This window comes from Falco cherrug, chromosome 1 (assembly GCF_023634085.1).
Source record: "Falco cherrug isolate bFalChe1 chromosome 1, bFalChe1.pri, whole genome shotgun sequence".
Classification (NCBI taxonomy): domain Eukaryota; kingdom Metazoa; phylum Chordata; class Aves; order Falconiformes; family Falconidae; genus Falco; species Falco cherrug.
Genome location: NC_073697.1, coordinates 76,495,074 through 76,519,404, shown reverse-complemented (window position 1 = coordinate 76,519,404; position 24,331 = coordinate 76,495,074). Strand labels below are relative to the sequence as shown.

The window sequence follows — 24,331 nt, the reverse complement described above, 5'->3', positions numbered from 1 at the left end:
CAGAGCACCCCAGCACCACCTCCCCTCACCAGCACCCTCCCCCTGGGACGAGTCACAGCACCCACTGCTAACCCGCAGGCTCCCACCTGCCTCAGTGTGGCCGCCCCTTATTCCTGTCTTCAAGCACTTGAAGGGGACGTTTCAAGAGCGTCGGGGGACCAGCAGCCGTACTAAACTGGGACTCCGCAGCAATGCGAAACAAGCTGGCATGTTTTAGGGGTGGGGGGCAACAGAAGAACTAGAGATGTGGTGACACCAGTGCCATGGTGAAACCAGGGGCAACTTCGGGGAGCCACGTGTCCTGACGGTGGCTGCAGCCCCACCAGGGGCTGGCATCGCTTTGCCCAGCAGACACTCTCAGCTACAGTGCCAGGGGGCTGCCAGCACCGCCAGCTGTGCCGTGCCCAGGAGCCCTCCTGCCATCACAGCCCCGAGACCTGCCATGGCTGGGGGAGGGGCCAGGGGGAGATGCCACCAGAGCGGGAAGGGCTGCCCCACTGCCTCCGCCACTTCATCCCCACCCACCGGCACGGGGCCAGGCCACCACCATGGCGTGAGCTCCCAGGTCTAAAGGCGAGACCTGCTTTAAAGGCAGCCATCCGAGTAAGGCCTCCAGGGTCCCCAGCAGCACTCCTCATTGGAGTAAATGAAGCCCAGACCACTGGTTAGGGCAAAATTTTCTGCTTTATGCATCTGTTCCAAAGGACAAAACCGTAAAACGCTCATACAATAAACACAGCTGCAAATCAGGTCCTTGACAGATCTGCTCCCAGATCACGCTTCCTGGAGCGTAATTATGAGGACACCGGGAGAGTGACACGCATCAGCCACTCACATTCCTCAGCTGCTACGCTAACAGGAATTACTCTCAAAAAACAACAGGTTTTTCATATGTAAGGCTGATCGCTCGAGGACAACCTGGACTAAACTGAAATAAGCCGCTCAGCCTGATGAGGGAGTCTCCCACCTTTGGTGCCAATTTAACTTAAACGCTTCCAGTCACTAACTTAAATTACAGTTTTGTTTTTCCCCTGTAGGCAAAGAAACACCTCATATCTTATTGCTTTCATTTTTCTTGTTCTTACCCACTAAAGAAGCAGTAACCAACCCAATTTCCACAGATTACTCGTTTGCCACTCCCTTAAAAGCTGGCTCCAGTACAGCAACAACAAAAATTGTCACTGTCAAAATTACTAGTCACAGCACTTCAAATTTCTGACACTGTCAAGAAGCGAGGTCTCCTTTTTAACACAACACCGCTGTTAACAGGGTTCTGTAAAACCTGTGAAGTAAATGTATTTGAATTTTAGCCTGAGACACCAACCCAGGTTAAATTCACTGGATACGACTTTGTTCCTTTGAAATCAATGCTCGATTCCCACCTGGCAAGAAGACATCTCAGCCCACCTAAGCCATATATCCCCTTAACTCTACTGTCTGAGAGACTAATTTACCCCTAAAAATACGCTAAAAAATAGACTACTTTTCAAATGTATTTTCAAACCACTATAAATTACATTTTCTTACCAATTAGACATCATTTTCAGAGGAATTCCACACCCACAAGGAAAAGATACCTGAACATTTCAGTCACCATGTGGCAAAGTGACCAAACACTAACACCTTGTTTCCCTCAGCTGCATATACGACATTGTAGGAGAAGAGTTGTCACTGTGTTTCCAAAATGAGCTGCGCTATCAGCTCCTTGGCATCCTTCATGCCAGAGGAGATCTCGGAGCCATCTTCAGCCACATGGGTACCAATCAAGAACATCTTTCTCTTGTCCCCAATATCAGACAGTGCCAGAGCATCATGGATATCAGTGATGCAATATGCACCTTCGAGGTCCTGGTAAGACAAAACCAAAATGAGCCTGTTAGCTGCAAGAGGCGGCGGCACCATTCCTGCGTTGCAAGAGGTGGCAGAGCTGTTCCCACTTTGAGCTGCTGCTTTTGTCCAGGGAGGGGAAGTGTCTCAAAGGCTCTGGGGGCACCATTCTTAGGTACCTTCTATAAGATCAGGTTCCCATGCCCTAAAATACTTCGGGCGGGGAAAGATGTTCATCCTTAACTAACTTCTTCCCAAAGGAATATGGGTACAGTTCTGTTTCTAGTAATTTCAGTGTTTTTGAGAACAATGGAAGACTTCCTGTACAAGGCAGACAAAAGTCTTGCTGGCCCAAGACACCAAGCGCCTAGCACAGAGTTATAAGAACAGGGCAAACGTACAAGAGCCATACCCTGCATACCTTCTCAGCTACCAGCACTTCTAACACTGGGACCTAGAGAATCAACAGTAAGATTTGTTTCATGAAGCCAAAGCTTGCACTCGTGTTCAAGAGTAACACAAACGACTACTAGCAACATGCCTAAGTTACTAGAAATTTAGGAGGTAACAACATGAAGCAAACTGAGCACATGGCACCCCTAAAAGAAAATCTGGGCATAAAAACCGTGGGCTGTTCTGTCACCTGAACATACCACAGGCACAACTATATTCTAGGTATAGCACCAGTCACTGACACTTTCACAAAGATCTCAGGAGAAAGCACTGCCTTGGGAAGAAAGCTGCTCTTTCATGCTTCAGCAGCAGCCGTAGGAGCAACCAACCAGACAAGTGCTTCGCTTTTCAGTTGCTGCTAGGTAAAGCAGCACTTCTAGACAGATATTCAGAACAGAAACTTGACTCCCATTCTAACTCCTCTCCCTTGCAGCTCTCAAACCTTGCAACTCTACAGCAGTTTCCACCAGTATTTCCACCCACAGCTCTGCACATCTCCCGAGCACAGGACGTGCATTTTGCAGGTCCAAAACTCAACCTCAGACTATTTTATTTTGGCGTCAACAGGTGTCCCAGAAAGACCCTCAGCTCCCAGCCACGTGGCCTCCTTACTAGCACGAAGTCTCCTTTGAAAGGTGTTGTTGCTGGTTTTGGAGCTGCTGCCAGCCCAAGCTCAGCTAGCAGCAGGGAACTCATACCTGCTTGTTAGCCAGAACCACCACCGGCAGGGTGGAGTTGCTCTGGATCAGTTGATGAAGCAGCTGTTTCGCCACAGGCAGTCGGGCATGATCGGCCGAGTCCACCACATAGATCAGCAACAGCACTCTTGGCAAGTACATCTTCCAGTAGGAACGCAGAGATTCACTGCCCCCGACTGGAAGAGAAGACAGCAGCACAGGATTCACCAAGTAACCCCAAGCAGCACTGCTCCCCGAGGTGCTGACAGCAGGCCCCGAGCTGAAAACCCGAGGTATTTGGGTTACCAAAACTCAAGGTATTTGGGCTACTGTATAGGAGACTGGAAATAGCTTTATTTTTTCCTGTCAAGTCTCATGCAGGCATATGTGTATGCTCGGGGGGGTGGGGATATCTTTCCATTTTAAGCCATTGAGAGGATTCTGGACTCAGATTCTTTATGGTTGCTTTCTGCCTTGTTGGTTCTTGCTCTCAAGCAAGTAGGGAGAGTAGAAAGAGGGTCAGTGTCCATAAACACCACGTGAGAATGTCCCCATATAACCTATCTCCACATATCCACCTCATCTTAAGACAACGCAGGCCTACAATTTCCAAAGAAGACATTTAGCTCTGAGGTGGGGAGAGCTCTCATCAGATCTGTGTGACACTAGGGACTAGTTCAGAACTCCCACAGCTTTCATACCGTCAATAACCAGAGGTGCTTAGGAAGAGAGAAAAATCAAGCCCCAGCAGACTCTTCAGGGAATCCTTGGGAGAAGTCTTTGCACAGGATACATTTCTACCTCGGTTCTTCTCTGCTGGATACAGAGGAAAACCATCCACCCTCAAAACCAGGCTTCATAACAATTCTGTGGTGAAACCATATACAGAAAGTTACTCGAGATTGTTGTTCCCATCTGGGGACAAAAAGAGTTTGGGAGTTTGCTGAGCTTAATAGGAGCGGGACTAGCTAACAGTATATTAAATATTTCCGATGTGTTTTCAGCTCTCCAGGTCTTCTCCTAAGTACACCGCAGAACCACTCGCTCAAAAGTACCGAGGTGCTCAAAAGACACGGGTGAGCCTCCCAAAAATAGCAAGTTTTCAAAGCAATACATCTGGGATTGCCTATACCTGTCTCCTGCCTTACACAGGAGCTCTTGAAAAAACTGACTGGCCGGTCAGCCATCTTTTACTGCCCTCAGTGACTCTGTTCTGTTTCAAAGCCATTTTGCTTTCGCTTAAGTCAAAATGATTCAGTAGTTTCAAGAATGTAGCAGGGGAAGCAGGGCATGTCCACCTCTTCTTCAAGAGCCCCAGTGTATCTGCAGGCAGAACTACAAACCTGCCACTGCAGAAAGGAGACAAAGGGCTGTGACTGACACATCACACTTGGGACAGATGCCTCTGATTCTGTACTGTGATGTTGTGGGGGCTCACCACCATTCCCTTTGTTAAGTGCATTCATGCATAGCATAACCCAGGGGTCAGCAACCTCACAGGGAACTCTTTCCCAAACCAGTAAGAACTCAGCAGAAGCCAAGAGCTCCTATTCCTTGCAGAGACAAAGTACCACCCACTTATCTATATGATGGTACAAGGATGGAACAGTTTCCTGTTTGTCTAAGCCAGCAAAATAAAAACCCTGCTGATTGCTGATCACCTTGTGCCACAAGATCACAGCATAGGCTGCTAACCCCTGGACTAGGCGATGGTGCAGACTGAATAAGTAACCAGATTAGAGAGCCATGCACGGATTTACCTGGCTGAAACTGGCCTGAGACATTTCATTTCCCATGGGTCTGATTGCAGCCATCACATCTCAGTCACTACCAACCTGGACCAGAGAGGGAAGGACGACTCAGAAACAACAGGTTCTGCCATGCGGTGTGCAGCCCTGGGCCCAGGCCATCCCCAGGCAGGAGCAGAGATACTGTGGGTTTCTCCAGGCTCGGCTAGACCAAGCACTTCCACACAGGAAACACAGGTATCTCATACCTCCTAGGAGAGTGACACAGACTACAGGCATCTCTGGAGGGATGATTTCCCCAAGCCACTGCAGAGATTCCTATGGTAGTAGGACTAGGAATGAAACTGCCTTAGTGGCCTCCTCCTCACATCCCAAAAACTTACCTGGGAACAGCACAACTCCTTTAGGCCTGCTGACAAAGGTACAGAGGTGTCTATGGGCTAGCTGCTAACTGAGCCAGTCGAGCACTGGTATGGTGAAGTGCAGAAACAGCAGGAACAAAGAGCAGCTTCTGCCCCCACAGAAGGCAGGCACCGATGAGGCTAAGATGTCAGCCTCTCTGTACCAGGGACTGATGCGACTGCAGGGCCTCTACCTTCCCCACCGGCTAGCTGCACCTAGAATAGCTGTGACACTCCAACAGCATCATAGATGCTCTCTGCAGGCACAGATAACACCCAAAAATCAGTGCTAAGGACAACACAGAAAGTTCAGCAAAAACCTACAAACACTCACAAGCCAATAAAGACTAGAAAACACAGCTTATGAGGCTTTTAACAAAAAAGTATGAAGGTTTTCTCCCCCTCCTCTCTTCTTTCACGCTATTGACTCTTCTTCAGCTCTTGCCCTTTGCCAGGCATGAGCCACAAGGGGAAACCGTACAACACACACTGGCCCACTGGCCAAGGACCACGACACAGGGCTTACTGGGGAGACCTCCGCTTTGGGCTGGTTTAATGCCACCAGGCTTGCTACCCTTCCCTCTCTGGGAGCAGAACTCCCTGGAGGACACGGCTGAACGAACAGAGACCTTCTCTAGCACGAAGTCTATCATGTCCTTCAAAAAGCAGGGTAGGAAAGCTGAATCCCCAAGGAGAAAATAATCACAATTTCACATTATCTGAGCAGGCATAAGGGAACTCGGGGCTTTGAAAACACGGGCCTGACCGAACCCTAGGGCACAGGACAGGAACTGATTCTATGTTCCGTACTAAAACAGGTGCACTCACTCTCCAGGAATTCCATCTGGGTCTCTTCAGTGTTGATGCAGATGGCATTGAAGCCCTCGGTGGGAGTCACGCTGCGCTTGCCACGGTTGGTCGCCAGGGCCTGGAGCACGCTGGTCTTCCCAGCCCCATCCAGGCCCAGCACCAGGATCTGCTTGCCGTGTCCCTGACCCTGCAAAGCGAGGGGCAGCAGGCTGAGCCGGGTGGCCGGGGCAGCGCACAGCTCGGTGGGGCTCCGGAGGGAACAGCGACAGCCACTGCACAGCGGCGGAGAGACGGGGCCCGCCGGGCACGAGCGCACGGCGCCGGGAAGCCGGGCCGGCCTGCCCGGCGCGGCCGCATGGGGCTGGGGAGGCCAGCGGAGGCCGCGGCCCGGCCCGCCCGCCCAGCCCACCCCGCCGCGCTGCCAGCGCAGCCCCGCCGACCGGCCCCGCCGGCGCCCCGCGCCCCCGCGGCCTCACCCGCCGCCCCGGCCCGGCCCCGGTACCTGGTCGGCGGCGGGCGGCGCGGTCCGGCTCCGCTGGCAGGCTCGGTCCCGCGCCCGGGCCCACCAGGCCCAGGCCGCCACGGCCGCACCGCCCGCCACGGCCAGGGCCGCCCCCCACCGGGCGGCGGGCGGCGGGCGGGTGCACATGGCCGCCCCGCGAACCGGCCCCGGCCCCGGCCCCGCACAGGGCGCCGCCGGCCCCCCCTGCACGCGCACAGGCGCGCGCGCGCGGCGCCCCCCGGCGCCAGCCGCGCTCCCCGCTGCGGGCGCACCGGCCCCGCGCGCCGCCGCCCCCCGCCCCCGCCCCGCAGCGGGGTTTGCCCCCGCCCCCGGCACCGCGCCGCTCCCGGCCGGCCGGGGCTCCGGCCACGCGTGCCCAGAGGGGGCGCGGGGAGGGCGCAGCGCTGCGTTCCCCGCTCCGGGTCACCCTCCAGCAACCGCACCCGCCGGGCACCCCCGAGAGCGCCATCTCCAGCAACGGCCGCTGCCAGCGCCTCCCAACGCTGCTCCTCCGCGCCCCGCTCTTCCTCCTTCAGACCCAGCCCCCTCCCCAGATGCTCCCAGTCAAGGGTAAAGGCCGGATTCCACTTCGGCTTTGACTCCGTGGGCACTCAGGCTGTGCTGTCGGGGTTTTTTAAGCCACAGTAACACTCCCCTTGCTTCCCACCTCTTCGGGCCCTTTACATTCTTCCCGGGACAGCAGCCTTTCCCTTTTAGCCTGACATCTGACTACTCTCCCCCAGGTGCTATTTCTACACACTGAACATCCATGTACGGTGTCCTGGTTTCAGCTGGGATGGAGTTAATTTTCCTCTTAGTAGCTGGTGCAGTGCTGTGTTCTGGCTCTGATGTTTTTAGTTGTTGCTGGGTGATGTTTATGCTAAACTTGTCAGTTCCTTGGGCCCTGCTAGCCAGAGGGCTGGGGGAGCACAGGGAACTGGGAGGGGACACAGCCAGGGCAGGTGACCCAAACTGGCCAAAGGGATATTCCATACCATATGGCATCATACCGAGTACATAAACTGGGGGAAGGAGGAGGAAGGGGACTTCTGGCATTATGGCATTTGTCTTCCCAAGTCACCATTACGCGTGATGGAGCCCTGCCTTCCTGGGATGGCCAAACACCTGCCTGCCCATGGGGAGTGGTGAATGAATTCCTTGGTTTGCTTGCATGCACGGCTTTTGCTTTACCTATTAAATTGTTCTTATCTCAGCCCCCGAGTTTTACATTCCTTTCCAATCTTCCTTCCCATCCCTCTGGGTGAGGGGGAGCCAGCAAGCAGCTGCATGGTACTTGGGTGCCGGCTGGGGTTAAACCTCAACATATTGAAAAAAGTTTTTGCTACATTCAGACCAAAGCACGTGTTTCAAGAGATGCTTAGGGGGTCCCTGTGGGGCACCAGGAGAGCAGACACATCTTCCATCTCACCACCAGATCCCACTTGGGAAGTGCAATGCCTCTTCAATGCAGCCCATCACCACAACCAGCCGCTTTGTTTTAGCTCACTCCTGTTTTGCCAAGCCCCCCAGGATAAGGCAGCTGGCTTGCAGAAAAGGGGACGCCAAGTCAGCTGCCACATGCTTTGCCGCGCTTTCTCCTAACAGCCTTGTTGTCCCCCTTCACATTACCTTCTCCTGCATAATCCAGCCCATATGTTGTTTTCCAAGACCCTTTGTGCCTGTGCTTGTTAGTGGTCGATGACTGACTGGGATGAGACAGAGAAGACAGTGCTTGTGTCACACAGACACACTGTCAGATAATCTGTTGAATGCCTTCACTAACATACACAGGAGGAACATACATTTCAAGTTCTTGATTATTCCACATCTTTTAAATGTTTGGCAACACAGATTTCTTCTCAGGGGCCGCGTCTGAGTTTGATGGCAATACCCTAAGTCACAGTGAGGGCAAGCACGAGGAAGGAAATACGGTGAGCAGACACAGCATGGTGCTTATACCAGCCCACCTCCCCCCAGACCACTGACAGGCAGGACAGAGATCTGGATGCCAAGAGTCTTTCGCCAGCGCTTGCTTTTGACCTTTATTCTGCAACCAGCATCACCTATTGAAGGAGGGAGGTTACACATCCTGCTTTTTACCATCCTCCTTTAGCCCCTTTCTTCTTCTTCTGTTGCTGTTTCTTCTTGGTAGCTGGGGCACCAGCTGGTTTTTGGTGCCGGGGAGGGATGACGTTACTTGTGGCCGATACAGCTGCAGCGCTACCGGGCCGAGGGGAGGTAGGTGGGCTGCTGGCAGTCCTACTGGCATCCCTGCAGGGAAGATGAGAGAAAGAGGTATCACATGTGCTCACAACCACCTGCAAGACGTGGCAGTACTGCAGGAAGCTGACAGCAAAAAAAATAGCAGCTGCCCCATAAGACAGCATTAGGTAGTGTTATGTATGGGAGGGCACTCACGCAAGGAGATCTTAAATAAGCTTCAACATATATAGAATGCTGATGGATGATGGGAACATGTCTGAAAGGGCAGGCAATCCCCTTCTAACTGATGTTCACTAGACAGTGTAAGTCCTCAACACTGAAAGCAAAGCTAAGTTTTGAACAGACACAGGACAGCTCACACAACACATGGGAAGCCTTTCAGGCCCCCACGCTCAGGCAGTACAAACCCAACATACTTTCTCTCTCCTTAAACACAAAGGCATGTTTGTGCCAGCTCTCCTTGCAAACACTGCTCAAGCCAACAGTGCCACAAAAGGCTTTTCATGCTTCTGTTTTGAGACGGCTGCATAAAGAGAAACTATCAGACAGCACTGGCAATTCCCTGTGTTGCTATTATTTTAGAAGTACTTCCTTCTCTCAGATGCTAGTAAGTCACCATCTTGCTGTCAGGCCTCATACACAATGGTAAACCCTGATTCCAGCTTGAATAGAGTCAGCTTAGAAGGAAATAGAGTGTTTTCCAAAATCATGGCTAATTGCTCTCCAGCTGGCAAAAGACTTGAAAGCAAATAGCTTGAGAGAAAGCATGCAAAATCAATCTCATCATCAAAGCTAAAAAAGCACACTGAAAGACTATGGGCATTTTATTTGCACCCTGGCACCTTCAAGCACAACTATAATATAATTTTGGGTTTCAGTAACCTATAGGGATCTTCAGGAAGAACAGATGGTAGAAGGTTCCAGTGGCAAGGTACAGTTTCACTTGTGCTACCCACAGCTGGCATGACAAGAGGCACAGAAAAGCAGCACAAACCCAGCCCTCCCAGCCACCCAGGAGCGATTCCCCACACCAAACCCTGCAAAATGGGTACTTACAGTTCAGAGGAGCCAGCTGTGGTTGAACCCTGAGTCCCCTTGCCAACCTGATCCTTCTTCTTGCCCTTCTTCCGTCCACGATAGTAGGAACGCTCTCGCATTGGAAGCCACCGCTCAGGGTCGGGAGTCACCTTGGGGTCATAGTTCTTAGGCAGCTTTCCTGCAGAACATGCAGTGCCGGCACATGAGAGTCGGGTCAACGCACTAGAGAGGCATCACCAATGGATACACGTGGGGGGTGGGGTGGGGGGTGGGGTGGGGGTGGGGGGGGGTGGGGTGGGGGTGGGGGGGGTGGGCGGGGCAAAGAGCCCAGCAACCCACATCAGCCTATCTGGGTGTTGCTCTCACTTCGATGGAAAAATGCCCCATCCAAACAAGCTATCATGAAGATCTAGGTTCACAGGGACCCAGTCCCAGCAAGGGCTCCTGCTCCTGGGAAGCTGAAGGGTGGCTATTTGAAGAAACAATCTGGCTAGCTCTCTGGAGCTGTGCCCTGTCAACAGCTAGGAAATGCAACTTACCCTTCTTTTTTTTCTTCTTCTTCTTCATATCCCCTTGGCTGAAAAGCAAGAAGGGAAACAGCCACTGTGACACAGCAGACAAGTCAACAAAAAATAGCTCTGGAAGAAGCTAAACCATTCTCATCTTTCTCAAACCTTGGTCTGCTGCTACCTGAAGCTCCTTGCAGTTAAAACACCAGTCTCCCTTTCCACCAGTCTCCCGTCAACAGCAATGCCCCCACCACACCAGGTGTAGTTCTTGTGGCAGCCCAAAAAGTGACTGCACCAGAGCTACAGCAGCCTGATTTACCCTTGCTCCTTCTGCTGGTTGTCTCCAGTGAGCTTCCCAGCTTTCTTCCGAACATAGGTTGCTCCATGGGAGTTTTCCAGCGCATCAACATCTACTTTCAGTGACAGGGTGTCCGAGGAAGGCAAGTGTTTGCTAAGACTGCAAGGGGCAAGTTCAGGAATGCAAACTAGCAAGCAAAAAGATAATCATCCAGGTTTGTCCAGATACCAACAGACAACTTCAGCTTGAACAGATCTGGCCTGTAAGCAATGCAGACACCAGGCAGACCTACAAGCCTAGTTCTGTCTCTCTCACCAGCTTCCCACACAAACTGGGATGAGCTGCTTAATTGCCATCTGCCTCATTTTTCCCTCCTTTGATACAGGGACAGAAGCAGCAACCACCTCTGAAACCTGCACAGGGTGGCAAAAGCAGTATATGAACCTGGTATTTTGGGTCAGTGAGAGCTTATTTTATCAGGCACTTTTTTTTTTTTTTTATCCTGCATTACTACCACAGGTTTAAGATTCCAACACAACAGACTGGGAAGAGCTCCTATTTTGGTTCCACCTAGTCTTAAGTTACTAATTCTCAGAGAGAAGGAGGCCAAAGACAAAATGATCCTGGGATCCCACAGTAATCAACCCAATTAGGGAAATAATCTAGCTCCAGACAACTTGACCTGGATATATAGCTGTTCTGGAGATGTTCCTTGCCTTTCTTCAGGTGAGAGTGAGTCTGTATTCCCCGCACAGCAGAAATCCAAGGGAGCAATGTCCAAACATCTCTTTCTTTGCTCTTATACCACCATCAAAAGGATACACTTTAGCTTTTTCAGGGTCTACCAGGGAGTAGGCAGAGATGAGCTGTGCCAGAGTATGCACATCTTTTGGGTTTTGCCTTTGTAGGGGGGGAAAGAAAAAAAAAATGAAAAGGACCAAGTTACCAAGGTACACACTCATCCCAAAGGCTGGTATCACCATGCAGTGCTTGCTGCTGCAGCATAGCTGCTATCTGTGGAGACAGGCATGTCAAGTCCATGGTCTCCTCCAGAGCACTAAACATCACTGGTGTGGACAAAAAGAGGTGCAGACATCTCCACAGTATCATGAAGCAGGCAATGTGTCCTGGTTTCAGCTAGGATAGTTAATTTTCTTAGTAACTGGTGCAGTGGTGTGTTTTGGATTTGGAGTGAAAATAATGTTCATAGCACACAGATTTTTTAGTTGTTGCTAAGTACTATTTATACTAATTCAAGGACTTTCCAGTTTCTCAGGCTTTGCTAGCAAGAGGTCTGAAGGGGCACAAGAAATTGGGAGGGGACGCAGCCAGAACAGCAGACCCGAACAAACCAAAGGGATACTCCATACCATAGAACATCATGCTGAGTATATAAAGCTGGGGGAATAAGAAGGAGGAAGGGGGACATCTGGAGCCATGATGTTTGTCTTCCCAAGTCACCATTACGCGTGATGGAGCCCTGCCTTCCTGGGGATGGCTGAACACCTGCCTGCCCATGGGGAGTGGGGAATGAATCCCTTGTTCTGCTCTGCTTGCACAGCTTTTGCTTTACCTATTAAACTGCCTTTATCTCAACCCACATGCTTTCTCACTTTTACTTTTCTAATTCTCTCCCCCACCCCACTTGGGAGAGTGAGCAAGCAGCTGTGTGGTGCTTAGTCACTGGCTGGGGTTAAACCATGACACAATAAAAGACAAAAATCTCTCAGTTCATAGTAGCAAAAGCAAGTCAGCAATCCCCCAGAAAAGATTCCATCAAGTGCGTAACAAAAACTAAAACCTAAACATCCACAGTTCATGTAGCACTACAAAAAACGATGCATCCCAGTCTCCAAAACAACCTTCACTGCACACAAGAGGTTTCTGGGACAAGTCAAGCAGGGTTTCAAGTGAACATTAGCTATAGATCAAATTAATTCTCCTTCCAAAATATGGCTTTTCATTGCAAAAATGCCCCTGTGCAAAATCAACTCTAAAGGACAGTTACCAGTCAACCAACCAGTCAACATCAACACACACAGTCAAGACACTGTCTCACTCCAGAGAGCTCCCTGTTCAGCAACCACCCAACTCACTTCCAGAGCTCCTCCAAGTCGCTGATTGCTTCCTTCTTCCTGCCGTGCTTTAGTTTGAAGTTGGCAGCTTCCCTTATCAGTGACAAATGGACAGGAGACTTTGGCTGAAAGACACAGCAGCCACCATTAGTTCCTCATTATCACAGCATGGAGCCCAGCTCTAGCTGGCTTTAATGCCCAAGACCTGACCAAGGAGAACTGAGTTAGCATCCTGTCACGCAGAAAGGACACCACCTTTGTACTCTAGGATGTGAGGCAGAACTGCATGGCACAAGGCAGCCTGCTGCTCCACAACACTTTCTTATCAGGAAGAGGGCCTGATTGCTACCTTTGGGCACCCACAGCCACCACTCTCCCCATCTGACAGGTGTTGCACAGCTTATCTAAAATAAAACGAACGCTCACAAAACAGGAGCCAACAGGTCTCTAAAACCCCAACTGGATGAGCCGCTGGGGCTAAGCATAAACAGGAGAAGCTGAGCTGGACCAGCTAGAAAAAAACTGAGACAAATCCTTGCACGTTAACTCCTCTGGTTTTACTTGCCTGGAATTGCTGATACCACTGGATAGCCTGTGTGAAGACCTCAATTGCACTGTCAATGTCCTCTTCGTGACTGTACATAGTCACCAACGCAGACACCTGCAAACATTCAAGAGCTGCTTACAGCACATCTTCAAACAAGCCATCTATAGCCAGAGAGTCAGCAGTTAACTGACAGGATTTCCTAAAAGTATTGTTAATGTAAGCCTCCTGCTCTGTCCCTAAAAACCAGCTGTGCTAACAGGCAGGATACCCAGGTGATACCTTCCTACCCAGGTCACTCCCAAAGAAATGACCCCAACAATCCTCCTCCTACGGTACAACCTTAAGACTGCATTCACGGAAAGAACCTCCTTGTCTTGGCACTTTCTTTGCTTGCCACTGGACAGTTTTGTTAGAAACCCCTTTTCTTCCCACATTCTCTATCCTAAGAGCCACAAAAAAAGAAATTGGCACTGAAGAGACGATACAGACACCACCTGTTTGTCTACATCCCAGTCACAACCAGAGGTGACTCAAGGCAAAGAGCTGGTGTTGCTGACTGCCCCTATAAATTACTTTGACCATTCACACTTGCAATTGGAACAGATCTACAACTATCAGCCTCCACACAAAAGGCTTATACAGTACATGAGCATTTTCAAGGTCATCAAACATGAATACCGTATGAGGACATGTGTGCAGATCGGGCTGATGCTGTGGGGATGGAACACACGGCACTTTCTCCCCAATATCTGTTGTTCTAAAGCTGCTTCAAGAACATCCCAAAAGTACATACCAGGGAAGCAGCTCCAGTCATGTTATGCAAGTAAATCCAGGCAACACGCAGGTCTAAGGGACTGTGAGAGAGTGGGAACATAGCCAGAGAGCATCTCTGCTGACAGGCAGAGTACTTCTGTGGCTAAGTTCAGGCCACCTGATGCAAGTTATAATCCCACCTTTGTCCAAAACAAGGAAGATGGGCTCAAAATCCCTGCAAACACTCAGTTCAAGTGAAAACCACAGGGAAGAGGCAACAAGGAGCGGGCAGTACAAAGCTGTGCTACAAGGGAAAAACCTCACACAGTTCAGACTGAGTTTTGCTTACCATACCAGGCTTGTGCTGCAGTTCTTCTATGCTCCTCAGGATCATGCAGGCTTTGGTTACACTGCCTATAAGAGAGACCAGAGGAATATGCTCTGAATGGTGTGGTAACACTTCACCCCGCCAGTAAACTTCCAGCCAAAGGTAAACAATGGGGACATAACAGTCCCCTTCTCAGAACACCTCCCCCTTTCCCAGGAATAAAGGGCAGGCCTCCACACAAAGGACTCTTCCACCCTTGCCACATCCTGCAAGGGTTCAGAAGCAAGCTTTTGCAGGCAGGGTCTTCTCTTCCAAGAGCAACTCTGCCATCTGACTGTACACAGGAACGGTACCATCAGAGAGCCCCCACTGCTCCCAAGACCCTCCTGCTCCAGAACAGATTTAGCCCTATTACTCACAAAGACTGTGTGCCAGAGACCTGTGGAGCATGGACATCCAGACATTAAGCCGTGAGCACATTCTGCCATAGCCATATATATAGAATACCTGACTGAAAGCATCTCTGCTCGCCCCCTGTCACAACTGTAACTGCAGCAAAGATCACCCTAAAGCCTGTTTTTCTCATCCCTTGTACCATTATCACGTGCAAACATCTTGCAACAATGGAGGACACTGGATACCTTGAGCAATTTTTAGCTGGGCCATCGTCAGCTTGATCTCAGCTGCACTGGCAGGGTGCTGGTCTGCAAAGTCCTGAGAGACAGAAGAAAGAATTCAACATGTGTGTGGGTACCAGGTTGCTGCTCTGCTGAATCATATCTCAAGCTCAGTCACAGCAAACCGGCAACAGCCAAAGGAAGCTTTCCAGCACTGGCAGGCTTCAGCACACAGCAGAAGGTTCCAAAGTGTACCAGTGGCCCATCATCCTCTCAGATTTCTGTCCCAGGCCACTCACTCCCTCCAAAACAGAGACTGTTGCAAAGCACTTGCAAGCAGGGCAGCAGAGCCCACTGCTTACCCTAGAAGTCTACTACAGCTTCCCAAGCCTAAAAATCAAGAGGTGCAAGGGAACTATTTCCCCTTAAAAGCAGCATCGTTCAGTTGGGTATAAATGCTTTCCAGCAGCGTTAAACCAAACCAAAATAAGCACAGTCAGATACCCTGCAAAATTTAAACCAGACAAAAACTAAAGGATACAGCAAAGGAGACCACAAAGCACAAGTTTAAATAGAGCTTGGCCAACTTTCTCTGAACCTACCTGCAGAAGCCCTACAGCCTTTGCATGCTGCTTCTCGCGACACAGTTGGGCTGCCTGGATAAGCACAGGGAGCAGATGCTCAGGACTCTGTGACTGCAGGCTTGCTGACAGCTTGCGGCACTGATCTGCCTGAGAAGTGGGAAGAGAGAACACATTTTTCTTAACCTCTGCAAGCACCTAATGCAAGGCTAACATACCAGTTTTATCTAAGATGTTATTGATGGCTTCCCTGAAATGCATACACAGAACAAGACAAGTCCTCTTGGCAGCACTTCAGATGCATCTAAGAACCCCACACAGCCCTTCTGTCTCTAGTCATCTCCACACCACCCTCCCTACAGCAACACTCAAGTCACTACACAATAAGCTGGCTGTTCTTTTAGGGATAATTTTTTTTTCTCCTCACTTATGTGCCTAAAACAAGTTGTCTTATCTTCTGACACAGAACAGCTGCATATTCATTTTTGCCTAGCCAAACTCCTGTGGAGTACATCTGTAGCTATTTACTGCAGATCAGTTTCGCCCACCTGGTTAGTGTACATTGCCAGCAAAGCTTTGTTGAATTCAATCGCCTGAAGCTGTTTCTTAGAAAGTTTATGCTCAACACCTTCTGCATTGGTCAGCTTCACCTTCTTCTTTGAGTCAAAAACATTTTGGTCCTGGGGAAATGACACATCATTAGAAGATTTCACTACATTCCTTGAAGAAGAAAAGGTCTCTGGGTCTGCAAATTAACTACTCTTTAGGAAAGAGTCTTTCCTAGTTATTTCCCTTCTCTAGACAGAAGCAGAGAAGCAAGCTGAGTAACCCCCTTGAAAGCAGCAAGGTAATTCTATACCTTGTTAATGGTGATGATGTTATTCGCAATGACAGCAAGGAGTCCTACATCTGTTGGCCTGCAGGTAAGAAAAGTAGAAAGCACATCGTTATTAAGCAGTGGTCTTTCTACAAATGCAAGACTGAGCATTTGTTTTAGAAAAGCCCTTACTTCAACTTGATTATTTGATTGTAGAGCTGTAGAGCATCCTCTGTACGACCCTGCAGTTGCATGATATAAGCCATCTGACCATGAATAATGGCCAGTTCAGCCTCAATGTCTTCCTCTGTCACATCCTGAAAGCAAATCAAGGCAAAAAGAAATGAAGCTGCCATCTCACCTCTCTTCCCCTGGCTTCAGCATTCTGCTAGCAACCATCTATGAGCTATCCTGGGCAGTATTAGCAGCAAGGTATCCCAGCTACTACAGGTGAAGGCTGTAACCACAGCACAAACACAAGCATATCTGGGTTAAACCAGGAGAAAAGAAAGCTTCACCTGCTCCTGCAAGAATCTGAAGATACCCTTAATTTGTGCACTGAATCTGCCCCTCTGCTTGAACCAACAACCGTGATTACAAATTTCCTGTTTCCCACCACCCACCCAGCGTGTTCATCCTCAGCAGGGGTGGGTCACAGGGAGGTTTCGAATGACCTGTACCCCTCCTGCCCGCACCAGCACAGGCAACTGTGCAAGGCACACAGCAGCAATCAGTTTGCAGCATTAGCTCCCCTTCTGCAAACAGCCATGGCTGCTGCCCCAGCCTCACAAGCTGGAACCAGCAGCAGTAGCAGGTCTTGCAGGGTAACCCTGCACCGCAGCTTCGGCTATCCTCTGGCTATCTGCAGTACACTTTATGAGCGCACCCTCGTTCATGCTGGTGCAAAGCGAGCACTTTCCAGAACAACATCAAGAACTTACAGAATCTTCTGACAGCGATTGGCGACACAGGTCTAGAAGGAAAACCAAATTGAAGAACACAATTCAGAAGGCTTTAGGGCAAAAAACTGCCTAGAAGCATGGGGGACCATATACTTTTTTTTATGTATCCCTGAAACTTCTGCAGCATTACAAAGGCACATCAGACTACAAGACTGATTAGGGATGGGACTGAGCCTGAGCAAGATGACTAGATGATGCAGAAGAAATACTAAATGCACAGGAGATACTGTCTCTCCCAGAGCTGCCTTCTGGGAATGGAGTCACACACTCATTTTCCACCCCTGAGCAAATTTCCTTAAACCTAGCTCCTCATCTTTTCCATAGGGATCACTCAGCTGCAACTGCACTCACCATCTTAGGAGTTATTTTAAGTGCTGCAAAACTGCAATACTCACATTACACCACCCTTTACGGAGCAGCAATTCCATCACTTTTCTGTACACACACCAGCCACTTAACTTTCCCATATACCTCACCGTAACATCACTTGCTTTGCTCTCCAAAGGACTATTATCACATATAGGCTCAAATTACACATGCTTAATAAACCAGTTATATGGGAAAGCTGCTATTCTACCATCAAAATCGGGACAACAGACTGACCTATATACCTGCAAGAGCAATTAGATCAGAAAGAAACTAATTCTTCCTAATTCTCCTCCCCAGCCTTTTTTTTTTTTTTTTGCCTTTTTTTTTTTAAACACATACAAAATCCCCCTTTCACCTCATAGGAAAAAAATCCTCTTTACAAAAAGGTTCATTTATTGGCTTATACTAATTTCATATCTAATTCAGACCATGAAGTTGTTGGGTTTTTTTTATAGTGTATGTTTACATATATACATATACTAAAAAACCAGACATTAGAATAGGTGAAACATTTCATGCTTATGAGAACAGACCACACTCATGTCTACTTCCTACTTCAAAAAACTGCTTAAAGGCACTGAACACCAACCAGGGGGCTGTAACAGAGTTAGGAGATTCTACGTGCTGCATGGCTCTGGAAAAGAGCTGCAGAGGAACGCTTCTACAGAAACACCAGTTCTGTCAGGAAACATCGGGAAAGCTACAACAAAAACTGACCAGCAGCAGGATTTAAGTTTTCAGAATCTCTTTCCCTCTAAGTAAGTTTGTCTATAGAGAACAAGTAACTACTTCTACCACACAAAGCTTCCCTCTCACCTCACCATGTTTTTACCTTCTGCTTTCTGTAGTTTTTTCATTGCTTCATTCAACTTTCCTTGCCCAATCAATGCACATGCACTGTTATAACACAGCTCGTAGGTAGCTTCTCGAAGGCCCAAATCCTCCTAGCATGAAAAGCAAATGTAATACTGAATAAACACCAATTGATCTAGACAGATTTAACAGGCAACGGACACAAACTACAGTTTTCATGTACATTCAAACTAGTCCTTGCAAAATACAATCAGAGGCAATTTTAAAAGGGCACACACCTGGCAAATAAGTCACAGTGCAAAGGATCTTCCCTCACACTGTACAAAGTCAGAGGCAACTGACAAGGCATGAATGACACTCAAGCCTGAACTTGGGGACTAGTCAGGCTGCTGGAAGAAGGCAGGTAAGGACCACTACTCTAGAGAACTAGAAAGTGGATCCACAACACTGAATAGAAAGCTGAGAATGCTGTGCACACCCCTCCAAAGACAAAGACTTCTGAAAAAATGAAAACATTACAGTCTGCACTGTTCATTAATAAAAATATTCCCAAGCACAGCTAGGTAATCCGGCCAGTTAACTTTACCCTGGGCAAGAGGGTAATGAGACAGGGGGAAACGCTAGTCGTCACAGGTGTTCTGCCTAACGCAGGCTCAGAGAGATGTACTTGTGCTCTGCTTTGACATCTAATAATATGAGTCTACTAGAGATCAAGTGATGTGTAAGTGTAACTCATGAACAATAACAACATTTATTCCTCCATACAAGAAAAGCACTAGGTGATCTTCAATACGCTCAGAAGTCATTAAGAGACATGAACACATTTCTATTCTGTTAAATATCTATGATTCCATACCCTTTATTCGTTGGCTCTCACTCCTACACACATACACACACACACTTACTTACTGGCATCACCTTCTCCCACGTGCTTTGTGCTGCCACAACAGCAGAGAGGTTGGTTTTTCTCTCTTCCTCATACTCATCCTGAGAGTTGCGGATGAGATCCCTGTATGCAGCCAGACAATCATCATAACGCTCCAACCTGTACAACTGAGAAGGGAAAGGGATTAGCTTCAGAATAGTATTTCCCTGTGTACACTAGTAACTACAGCCCCCTTACTCCCTCCCCGTGAACTGGGGACAGGGGACCATCATATGTTTTCAGCTGACAGAACTAAAATTTTGCATCTACTTTTAAGGGCAAACTCTACAGATATTTGTACAAGGACTCAAGCAATGACACCAGACACCTGCACAGAAACAGCACAGTTCTTACTCCTAAAATAGCTTCTTCAAAAGCAGCAGTTTACACAGTTTTGCCTTCAAACAGCCTTTTTCCAGATCACTTCACATCTCTGTGAGAGGTATTAAAGGAATGGTCTTTCATGCAGCTAAAAGACGACAGCCAGTTCTTCACAAAACTGTGCTGATTAACCAGGGAGAACCAGAGAAGAAACAGAACTTCTTTTCTGCTTCCCTCCCAACACCCAAGATGTCAGGTCCCACAAACCATTCCTGGACAAGTACCTAATGCAGGCAAATGGCTCAACCACAAATAAATCTCATCAGCTCTCTTCCATCCCCCATGAGCCAGATTACTATTATCAGGCCAGACCCAGGAAGGGAGAGGGAGTCACAAATGTACTGCTTTGGTTCAGTGGCAGTAAGATGACAACTCTGTCTCTAGCAACAGGTGACTGAAGCTCAACAGAAGCTGGACCAGTTGGGAACTGCACCTCTTCTTACCTTCAAAGCAGAGAAGGAAATTCTGTCCCCACACTTGCCCTACATTAGAAGGGGGACAAGGCATCCAGCATATAAAACTCCCACCAGGAAGAAAAGCTTGTAATTACCACTTGTCCATAAAGCTCCTTCAGTTTGTCTGTCTGCTGGCTGGCACTCTGAATGGTCTTGAGAGCATTTTCAATACGATTCAACCTGTATTCACAGTAGGCCTTCTCAAAGGCAATAATGTCACTGCAAAGACAAGACAAAGGCTGACAGCACGCCCTGTAGTCTTCATTCAAAGCATTCACCCACTTGAACACACTTGCTTAAGCAGCCCTTACTACTCACCGCTACATAACCAGAGCCAAACACCAGAGGTGAGAGCACATGATCCCAGATTACTGAATTATGTATCTGCCCAGCACTGAAAATACATTACATCTGCTTTGTGTTCAACAGAGAAGGAATATCAAAACTTCACCTAAAACAAGAGGTTCCTTTTGTCTGGTGTTTCCAGACACACGGCATTTCAAATCCGTCCCTCCAAGCCCACCCTGCCCTCCTACTTACTATGCAAATCGCATGCTTAAGGATAGAACAATACTAAACTTCATTATATGACTCCTTTTTAAGGAGAAAGCATAACATTACAGAAAAAGAATGGTTACTGCAAACTTTCGAAGACAACTGCCTCACACAGAGAAAGGAAATTGTATAAAACACAGTCCCTCTTATAGTTTGATACTAAGCCAATGGTAACATTAACCTATTTTGAAATATCAGTGCAGGAGAAGTGCAGCAAAAGGGTTTGTTGATGTTAACATAAAATTGGCTTCAAAGCAAGCTCACACCAGCAGGGAAGCTTTATCAAACGAGCAGAGCCTTGAATACTATGTTCCACCTACACCGCAAGTTACCACTTAAGCCAAAAGAAAATTAATCAGTGATTCCCTTAGTTCACGACTGCTGCCACTTGTCACCGGCTATTTCTTTGCCTATTTACAATTATCTCAGTCCAGCTGAGTATTAAGGGAGTCTGAAAAGAAATGAATGGCATTAAGAATTAAAGCAAAGCAGTGGGCCAGCCTCAGTACGGGACAGGACAACTTCAAGACAGAGCAAGAACCACCACTTTCCCTGCTCTGCAAGATACACAGACAGACACACAGCAGAGCAAAGCTAAAGAAATTCTAGAGAACTCTGAAGCCAGTTGAATTTAGAGAAATTACTCCTACTCCTCACCATCTACTAAAAAAACAAGCTAAGAAACTTGTAAGCGTTGACCTACAGCTCAGTCAGATGGCAACATACATGCTGCAACTACTCTTTCAGGTTTCAGAAAGCAGTTGTGGCCCTAATGGGACCCCTGGCATTAGAAGTGCTCTGTCCACAAGCATATACACTTGTGTTTTACCTCAGGTCTCTTCCAGCTCCCTCTCAGCACAGCATGTAAGCTGGAGCCACTTCCCCACCTTTTGTCTGACACGTGTACGAAAGAAAAGTACTGGTACATAATAACTAGGTAAAAGAAATTCGCTCTTCTAGAAGAGGCATTACTCCCTGTCGCTCCAGGAAATAATGGATTTGTGAATAAGGTAATTACATTTTATACAGCTGTGAACAAAAATGAGGGTGTATTTCATCACACTGATACTAGAAAGTCCTTAATAGAACCAGTATCTGAAATACAAAAATTTTGTTGCCAGGCAGTTCTTAGGTAGCAGTTTTCATCCTAGTCATTGCACAAAGAGCATCTTTTTTAGGAAGAAAATTAGATTCTGCTTAAATGACACAAATAGGAAGCCTGACCTGTTCCCAGACACAAGTGGTCTCCAAGGTCCTGATTTTGCGAACGTACACAAAGGGCTTGCATCACCCCAAAAGCTAAGCAGTACCTTCAGACTGTTGAAGAAAGGACCCCAAGGAGCAGCATGATGAGACAGACAAGCAAAGCTAACAGCTCTTACTGCCACTGGCAAGGGCTTTTTCCTTCTCTCTTCACTCCCTGTGAGACCCGTCTTCTTCCCTTGTACCAGCTATGGTGTTCAACCACGTCAATGAGCAGAATCAGCTCATGAAGGTGGCTGAAAACTAGATTAGAAACAATCCCTTCAACAGTAACAGCAAGATGTTAGACTCTCTCAGACTCATCCAGACCACCTCTCACACCTTGAATAAATCAATGTTTCACTGAGAAGCCCAATCCCAAGGGCTGTGAGCACCTCCTGCTCTTTATTTTGCTGCCTATTAGTCCCTACCACTGAAGCTGCAGCAGCTTCTCAAGGACTTGCTGTTTCATATTTCGTGGAGTACAGCAAAACACAACTCACCTGGTTAACACTTTAGTGTGGGTGTTTATTACACTGAGGGCTTCCTTGAAGTTCCCGTTCTGGATAAGACACACTACTTTACACTGAAGTGCAGTCACATCGTCTTTGTTGATCTGCAGTACTGGAGGGAAAATCAGTTTCAACACAATGCTCTAACTCATTATTAGTCACACTATGGGTCCATAAGAGCCATATGCTTTTACAGTTGCAAAAACCCATCACAGAGAGCTGTCACGCCAATTTAAAATGGTCCTGGTATGGGTTGCTTTGGCTCAGATCATGAAACAAATTCTGTCAGGATAAAGAATCCAGTATAAATACTAAACTAACCCAAAGTGACCACTGTGCTAACATGCCTGGAGCAGAGCTGCACCAAAGGAGCTGTACACAGCGGAACAAACCTTTCACTGGCATTTCACTTCCAAGCAGAGAACACAGTGCCAAAGCCTGAGTGCCACGTAAAGCGTATGCAGGAAGAAAAACACCTGATATAGAAGAACAGCATGGCTCTAGACAGGCACCCACTTTATATGCCTTCTGCCAGTGGAAGACAGTGAGGGAGAAGAACTAACGAGAGAGAAATATGTTTTGGTGGTTTGATTTGTTCATGTGATCCCAACTCTCAGATGCGCTGGAACAGGAGAGGAGCCCCTACTCCCTACAAATGGCAAAGACAGAACTTTAAGCCATAACATGCCCTCTATTGCAGTCCCATTTTGGATGCCAAACTATCAAAGCAAAACATCTCAGTGTGGACTCCCACACTCGAGCACGTTATCGCTCCCGACTCTACTGGTCCATACACACACCACTACTCCTCTAGTTCCCAGGGGAAAAGCTCTTCCTCCTACGCTCAAAACTGAAGGAAAACCCAGGAGTAGCTCGGAAGGCTTGGCCCACAGCAAGGGCTGCGGGATGCAACAGAAGCCACCGATGGTCCCGGGGCAGGAGCAGGGCCTGGGGGGCTGCCCTGCTCGGCTCCCCCACCCGCTTCTGCCTCCGCCCCCCCAGCCCAGGAAAGCCTCGGGAAGCGCGCCGGGCCGCCACCGGGACCCACAACCCTGCTCCCGGGCCCGGCACGGAACCCACAGGCGGCAACCGGAGCGCAGCCGTGTCCCCGCCGCCCTGCCCCCGTGCTAGGTCAAGCCCGCCCGGGCAGAGACCGCGGGGAGCGGCGCCCCGGGAGAGATGTGAGGCGGGGAGGGCGGGGGCGGGACACGGGCGCCCGGCCCGCAGGCCGCCTTCTCCCGGCGGTGCGCGACCCCGCGGCGCGGCAGGGCCCGGCCCGACGCGGCGGCGGGGGGCGGCACTCCTGTACTCACTCACTTTTGTTAACGGACTTGAGCGCGCGGGCGAAGTCGCCGTTCTGGCCGCAGCGGTTCACCTCGCTCCACAGCGCCGCCGCGGCCCCCGCGCCGCCGGCCGCCGCCGCTGCTGCCGCCATCTTGGAACGGGGAGGAGAAACACGCCGGGGGGCGGGGCCGGCGGCTGCCCCGGAAGCGGAAGTGCCGCGCGCACGGGCCGCCACGTCGCGGCGCCTGCGGGCCTCCTGCGGTTCCGCGGCGGGCCCCGGCCCGGCCCCTCAGCCGCCCCCCCCCCGGCCTCCCGAGCGCGGCCGGTACCGGGGGCCCGCCCGCGGGGCTGGTGCACGGCCGCGTCCGCCGCCGCGCTCAGCCTCTGCCCTGGTACGTCCGGCAGCGCGCGTGCGGTTTGGCTTCGTGAAAACATTGCGCGCAGCTCTGGCCCCTCGGTTACTGCCCAGTCCCTCGGCTCCGCTTCTCTTCCAGTGTTTTTTCTGAGGAACTTTTTTTTTTTTCTGCCGGTTAAGACTTTAACCAACGCTTTTCCCCCTCTCAGAGTAAACTAAAAAAACCAAGACCATTTCCTTTCTCTGTGTAAGGCAGTTGTCTTCGAAAGTTTGC

The 24,331-nt window shown here is 49.3% G+C and overlaps 2 protein-coding genes across 4 annotated transcripts; both read right to left on the bottom strand.

The window, feature by feature from the left end:
• Positions 1–665: 665 nt before the first annotated feature.
• On the bottom strand, positions 666–6,670 carry ARL9 (ADP ribosylation factor like GTPase 9). Of its 3 annotated transcripts, XM_055712327.1 has the most exons (4): positions 6,419–6,670; positions 5,935–6,103; positions 2,979–3,154; positions 666–1,848 (listed from the first exon to the last, which is right to left on the bottom strand). In XM_055712327.1, the coding sequence occupies exons 1-4, from the start codon at positions 6,563–6,565 to the stop codon at positions 1,669–1,671; spliced, it is 672 nt and encodes a 223-aa protein (XP_055568302.1). In that variant the 5' UTR covers positions 6,566–6,670; the 3' UTR covers positions 666–1,668. The 3 variants fall into 3 exon arrangements, with proteins under 3 accessions (XP_055568302.1, XP_027657501.1, XP_055568305.1); XM_027801700.2 differs by lacking the exons at positions 5,935–6,103; positions 6,419–6,670 and adding an exon at positions 4,718–4,779; XM_055712330.1 differs by lacking the exons at positions 5,935–6,103; positions 6,419–6,670 and adding an exon at positions 3,659–4,674.
• A 1,762-nt stretch (positions 6,671–8,432) lies between these two features.
• SRP72 (signal recognition particle 72) lies at positions 8,433–23,916 on the bottom strand. The gene is made up of 19 exons (XM_055728438.1): positions 23,736–23,916; positions 22,410–22,530; positions 20,205–20,328; positions 19,258–19,401; positions 18,368–18,479; positions 17,146–17,177; positions 16,397–16,521; positions 16,247–16,304; positions 15,936–16,067; positions 15,409–15,537; positions 14,831–14,903; positions 14,211–14,275; positions 13,127–13,222; positions 12,583–12,686; positions 11,309–11,386; positions 10,508–10,645; positions 10,219–10,256; positions 9,698–9,857; positions 8,433–8,689 (listed from the first exon to the last, which is right to left on the bottom strand). The coding sequence occupies exons 1-19, from the start codon at positions 23,851–23,853 to the stop codon at positions 8,515–8,517; spliced, it is 2,022 nt and encodes a 673-aa protein (XP_055584413.1). The 5' UTR covers positions 23,854–23,916; the 3' UTR covers positions 8,433–8,514.
• Between the last annotated feature and the right edge of the window lie 415 nt (positions 23,917–24,331).

Coding starts and splice junctions, on each gene's coding strand:
- ARL9 (XM_055712327.1), bottom strand. CDS start 6,565: ATGTGCACCCGCCCGCCGCCCGCCGCCCGGTGGGGGGCGGCCCTGGCC. Junction 3,155..5,934: donor CCAGATGGAATTCCTGGAGA/GTGAGTGCACCT, acceptor CTTCTCTTCCAG/TCGGGGGCAGTGAATCTCTG. Junction 1,849..2,978: donor TGGTTCTGGCTAACAAGCAG/GTATGAGTTCCC, acceptor TTGTCTTACCAG/GACCTCGAAGGTGCATATTG.
- SRP72 (XM_055728438.1), bottom strand. CDS start 23,853: ATGGCGGCAGCAGCGGCGGCGGCCGGCGGCGCGGGGGCCGCGGCGGCG. Junction 18,480..19,257: donor CGTGGGAGAAGGTGATGCCA/GTAAGTAAGTGT, acceptor TTTTCATGCTAG/GAGGATTTGGGCCTTCGAGA. Junction 10,257..10,507: donor AACCAGCAGAAGGAGCAAGG/GTAAATCAGGCT, acceptor CTTGCTTTTCAG/CCAAGGGGATATGAAGAAGA.